General features: G+C 40.0%; 1 protein-coding gene across 1 annotated transcript in view; it reads left to right on the top strand.

Annotated features, from left to right (window-relative positions):
• Nucleotides 1-1813: 1813 nt before the first annotated feature.
• The window catches only part of F8 (coagulation factor VIII), a 162631-nt gene continuing 158269 nt past the window's right edge, over nt 1814-6175 (top strand). The window contains exon 1 of the mRNA XM_004648247.2: nt 1814-2238. Within this exon, the coding sequence (XP_004648304.1) occupies nt 2093-2238 (146 nt within the window). The 5' untranslated portion in view covers nt 1814-2092. The remainder of the gene's footprint in view (nt 2239-6175) is intronic.

Below are 6175 nucleotides of genomic sequence, written 5' to 3'. Positions count from 1 at the left end.
ATCATTGTACAATCTTCAGTTTATCGCTTATCCCTCAGGGAGGTATGTAGGCCTGGCCTTGGACAGGTACGCCTTCAGCCACAGTTGTGATGTGCTGTCTTCCTCTCCATGGACTCCCTTGAGGTCCTAGTCCTGTTGACTGCCTAGAATATTTCTACGTAGCTTTCTACCTAACTTAGCTGTCCATGATGCCAGTGCCTGGCACACAGGAGATCTCAGCAAATGTTTACCGAAGAGTCTTTTTATTTGTTTTCAAGCTGGACAACAGCTCACCACTTCTGTCCTGGGGCTACATGTAAGCAACCTTAAAATGCCCTAAGTAACACAGCACAAAACAAACGAAGCTGAGATGATCTCTAGTGCTAGCAAGGGTGAAGTTTGGGGAAGGCGTGGAAATGGAGCATCCTGGAGTTACAGGTGGAGGAAACAGTGTGGAGGCCTAGGCCCAAGACAGTGCTTGGCATTTTAAGGAAGAATGAGGAGTCCAATATAGCAGCACTGAACTTGAGCCCACAGTGGGCCATGAAAGGAGCATGCAGGCCATGTGGGATGCTGTAGATCATGGTAAAGACGTAAAGGTTTCTTGAGCGAGGTCAGAAGCTACTGTAGGGTTCTTCCCCTAAGAACAACAGGATCTTTTTTATAGGCTGGCTGGCTGGCTGGCTCGCTTGTTGCTTTCTTTCTTTCTTGTACAAACATTCTTTTATGATAGGCCAGGATATCTGTTATCCCAACAATACAAAAAGAAAACAGATACAAATTAGTATTAAGGGACTTCCTTACTTAAAATTACAAGACTAAGCTAAGCTAAGCAAAGCACAGGGACCGCTGTTCAATCCCCCAGCACCACATGCCAGCCAGCCCCGCCCCCTGGTGGGCTGAGCTGGTCACACACACACAAAATAAATAAATAAATAAATAAATATTAAAAAAAAATTACAAGACTAAGTATATGTATATGTATATTTAAATCCTTTTATTTTCACTCCATTGTTTGGCTGAATTGTATCAACATAATATCCGCCCTTCGTAATCCTTTTCTTATGAAAGGCATCACTCCTCTGTCACTCAAACCAAACTTCCTTCTCCTCCTCCTGGACTATCCCTACCTCTACTCATGAACTATCAACAAGACAACTTTCTGTGTTTTTCTGGAATTAGTCTCTTCTTTATTAGAGTTCCTATTTGCAATTCCTTTTCTTCTTAAGTGTGGCATGTGAAATTCTAACTGCTCTGTTCCAGTTTTTTCTTTCAGTCAGTGGTGACAGCTCCAATCTGTTTGCTTTTGTAGTTCTTATGTCATAGTCTTATTCACAGTAGCATAAACACGACTCTTAGTCTCTTCCTGCTCAATAGCAATGGATTTAAAAATGCACATGCACATGCAAAGCTTGGTATTGAAACTTCATCGCCAACAATTTCTTTACAGCATAAGTGGATTTTCTCTCTTGCTGAATCCGGATGATTAGTCTTGATTTCACATTCCAGCCTGTACTGAGGGGCATCCAGACTAAAGCCAGCCTTCTACACCGTCAGTTCTAACTTATGGACCTCCGCCTCTGTGCTGAACAGCTGGCTGTTTTATAGTTTCATACAGTTGCTCGGTGGCAGCACTGTGGGGCACAATGGTAGAAACAGGGTGATTAATAAGTTATTGGTTACCATTGCTCATGAAAGTGGATTCCAGAGTCTTTAACATCCAGAACACTTACTACTGCTGCTAAGGAAGAGAGAGTAGCCTAGGAATAGGAATAGAATGTAAAGCTCCACCGCTCAGTCCTCCCTATGCTGAAAGGTTTTCCTGCCTCTCTTGCTGTCAGAAGTGAATGGGTTAAGCTTCAGCTCAGCCACCCTTTTCCTAATTTGGTTCTTCCTGTGGTTTCCCCTGCCAAAAAGGAAGCAATCCTTTCAGTCCTGTGGAGTGTTAGTGCTGCTGTCGTATCCACTGGTTAAAGAACCCTCTCGTTTGTGCATACCCTTTGGAACTTCTGACTGAATCCTCAAAATTTTTCTTCTCCTGGTAGCTAAAGATATTTTAGAGAAGAGTTAATCTTTAAGTTCTCCAATTAAACATTTTCTAGCAAGAAGAGCCATGAAGATAGCGCTCTCCATCTGCTGCTTTCTGTGCCTTCTGCCATTCAGCTTTAGTGCCACTAGAAGATACTATCTGGGTGCTGTGGAACTGTGCTGGGACTATCTGCAAAGTGACCTACTCAGTCAGCTGCATGTGGAGACAAGGTAAGTCATATTCCGTGCAGTCTCATAAGGGGTCACCATTATGGAGATACAACTCTGGTGGGGTGGGCTAGTATGGCTATGATGCCAAGTTGAACCAAAACCCCTTACCACATAACATGCATCCATTTGTGCCATTAGCGCAGGTGCTACTTGCCACTTCTTTCCAGAGACCTCACCTGTTAATTGATAGATTGTGCTGCTTGGGCCATTGGTTCTTTTTGTCACATGCTGCTACTATGAAATCTAGGGAATGGGTTAGAAGGAGGATGAAGGGTAAGGAGCATTAGACAGAAAATCAACTTCCCATGGCTAAGCTTCAATAGAGATTCACTCAATATTAACAGGTTGAGTTTCCAGTTCTCTGGTGTGTTTTTAATATAATATTAATCATGAATTCAGAAGCTTTTCATTTTCTGGGAATTATAGTACATATGAGAAGATTACATTATTAAAATAACCTATGATCATTGTTGTACTCATATCTTTATCTTCTTCAGTCAGTTTTGGATATATATTCCTAGAAAGCACTATACTAGACTTGTTGGTGTGCTGTTATTGAACTTCATTCCAATCATTGTGATTTTAATTAAACTGATCCGTGTCTGTAGTTGCCTCTCCTGTTTCATGCCTTGTGTGGTGTGTTCGTCTCTCCCTCTTCTTTTCCTTCCCCCTGTGTCATTTCTCTTTCTCTGTCTCCCTCCCTCTCTCTTTTCATCTCCCACTCTTTTTTCTTTTCCTTCTCTTTTTCTCCTCGTACCTCTCTTTTAAAAGTAATACATCAGTAGGTTTTTTGGTTTTATCAGTTTTGTCCAGAACTATCTTTTGGTGTGATTTATCAATTTTTGGTTTTTGTTGTTGTTGCATCAGTTTCTGTGCTTTCATTTTTTAAAATTTCATTTAGTTCTTTTTTAGTATTTTGACTTATTGAGTTAAATGTTGAAATTACTTATTTTAAAATTTGTTTTCTTTAAATTTGTATTTAAAAGATTTAAACACAATATCAGTGTATAAATGCATTTATGATGACAATGTGAATGCATTGTATATATGTCACACCCTTTTTGGTTCTTTCTTTTTGGCTCTCCACAAACTTCTACATCAGCTCCCCTCTTGCTCTTTCTACCCAGGTTGCTACAGTACAATATGTATTTACACACACACACACACACACACACACACACACACACACACACGTTTTTTCCACTCATTAACACCTAATAAAATTGTCTCTAAGTCAAAATGCATACCTTTCATTCCTTCTTTTTCATGTGTATGTAAGATTCCATGGTAGGACTGCACCATAATTTAGTCAATACATTCATCTTATTCTCTTGTTTGCCTCCAGTTCCTGTATTTTTTTTTAGGGAAGGGTCTACAGGGTGATCAGGGTCTCTCTACTAGATTGGACTCATAGTGATCCACCTACTTACATCCTCCCAAACACTGGGACTACAGGCACGTGCCACCACGCCCAGTCTTAATTGCTGTCTCAGTGCGCCCCAGGGGTGGAGCTGGCACAGCAGGCCCAGGGATCGAACCCTGGCCCCTGTGCCTGCTTGCAGGCACTTTAATCCACTGAGCTATTTGGCTGGCCCTCAGTTCCTGTATTATTATACACTGATTGTTTTATTTCTGTAGAATAGATTTTCATATAATCTCACTGGACAAAAGGGAGTATTTCTTTCTTTCCTTTAATTTCCAAGAGGGTCAGAACTCTTTACATATTTTTTTTTATTCTTTCAGTACAGGTTCTCGTTACACAGTTCAGACTTGTAGTGATCCCCTGTCTCAGCCTCCCCAGCTCTGAGACTACCAGCATGCACCACCACACCGTTTGGGCTGGCAAGGTGTGCAGTAGAAGGGATCCAGCTAGGGTTCTGGTGCTTGCCAGGCAAGTAGGTGCTTCTGCCATCAAGCTATCTCCCCAGCCCGCTTTACATATTTCTATCAGCAATGTGTGGGAGTGCCCTTCTCTCTGCATTTCTATCAGCAATAAGTTTGATCTTGTTTTTTTAAAACTTTTGCCACCTTTATAAGTGTACAATGATATCGCATCATTACTTTAATTGCATTCTTTTTAATTCTAATGAGACTGAGCATTTTTTAAAATGCTGACTTGGGCTGGCCAAATAGCTCAGTGGATTAAAGCACCTGCTTAGGCAGACACAGCTGCTGGGGTTCAATACCCCCCATGTTGTCCCAGCTCACCCCTGGCGCCTGCTGAGATGGCAATTGAGACTGGGCGTGGTGGCGCGCACCTGTGATCCCAGCACTTGGGAGGCTGAACACAGGTGGATCACTACGGTCTGATCTATGTAGTGAGACCCTGTAGCCCCTGTACTAAATACGAAAAAAGAAATGCTGACTGGCTAGTGGATTTATTTGGGGGAACCATTTAAATATCTTTTTATTTGGGGGGCATTACATTTTAATTAATTATGAAATCCTTTTATTATTATAAATATTAACTTTTCCTTATGTATGTTACAATTTTCCCAAACATCTAATGTTTTTCTATTGCTGTTCCTTGTAACTCTTAAAAAGTTTCTAATTTCTATAGCCAATTATGTCATTTTTTTGACATCTTCAGAGTTGGCAATGTTGGTTAAAGTATCTAACATACCTCAAGGTTGTAAATGTATTCTCCCACATTTTCTTGCAAAATTTTTCATACTTTGCTTCTTATATTTATGCCTTAAATCCACATGCTAGTTTTTGCATGTGGTATCAGAGATGGCTCTGCTTAGCTTTATTTCCATCTAGATCATTTGACCATCTATCAAACAATATATCTTTGCCACTAATTTCGATCAACACATTCATTGTATAGATTCTCACATATTAGTGTGTATTTCTTTATTCACAATGCTATTTCATTGACCTCAAATTATCTGGCTATACCAATACCATATTGAGGTTATTACAGTGTGCCTACCACACCTTCTGATATCTGATCAGTGAAAGAAATCTTTGCTGAGGTTTTTTTTTACCTTTCTTAGCCTTTCTAAGGCACTTATTCTTCCCTATAAAATGTTAAGATGGTTTTCCAGTTAAAAAGAGTCAAGTCCTATTGTGATTCTAACTGCAATTTCATTAAATTTATACATTATTTTTGATAGTGCAATAAATCTAAGTAATTTTATCATCCCAATTATCCCTATGCATTTTGTGCGTGTTGCTGTTATTGTAAAATAGTTTTCCCTTATTTCATTTCTAAGTACTTAATATCAAAATGGTGAAAAGCTATTGGTCATATATACTTTATTTGTTCATATATACTTATTCTAAATCTAGCCCCCAGTATTAGTCAGCTATCCCATGGCTGAGACACAATGCCCGACACCCAGAACTTTGAGAGGTATATGTCAATTCAACACTTAGTGTCAGGTATTTGGTCCAAGGTTGGCTGCTCTGCCCGCAAAAACCTCATGGTGGAGGGGTGTGGCCAGGAAAAGCTGCATAGTTTGTGTCAGCTGGGAGAAAGAGCAGGGGAACAGTTCCAGAGAGGAAGGGGCCAGGGCCCAGAGGCAGACCTCAGACCACGCCCTGATGGCCCACCCAGACCATCCCAGAAGTGGGCTCTACCAGTGCCCTGACATGTACCCGTCTACAAATCAAGTTGTCACACTCAGGCTTAATGTTCATATTTCCTTGTCTAATTCTCTTATTATTCTAATATTTTTACCATACAGTTTCTGTGGGTATCAAATCATGCCAGCAAAATGAGATACATTTTAGTTCTTTTTTTTTTCCATAATTTAATTGAGAAACAAATAGCAATGAGACAGTTTCAAACCAAATTGGTAGGACAGTTTCAATAATTAACACATTCCATACATTCTTTTTTTTTATTGTGGTGGTATGATGCTTTGAATTCTTTTTTTTCCAAGTTTTATTGATAAACAGATAGCAATGAGACAGTTTCAAATCAAATCGG

The sequence above is a fragment of the Octodon degus genome, unplaced genomic scaffold (assembly GCF_000260255.1).
Source record: "Octodon degus isolate 3935 unplaced genomic scaffold, OctDeg1.0 scaffold00373, whole genome shotgun sequence".
Taxonomy (NCBI): Eukaryota; Metazoa; Chordata; class Mammalia; order Rodentia; family Octodontidae; genus Octodon; species Octodon degus.
This window is presented reverse-complemented; position numbering and strand designations above follow the sequence as displayed.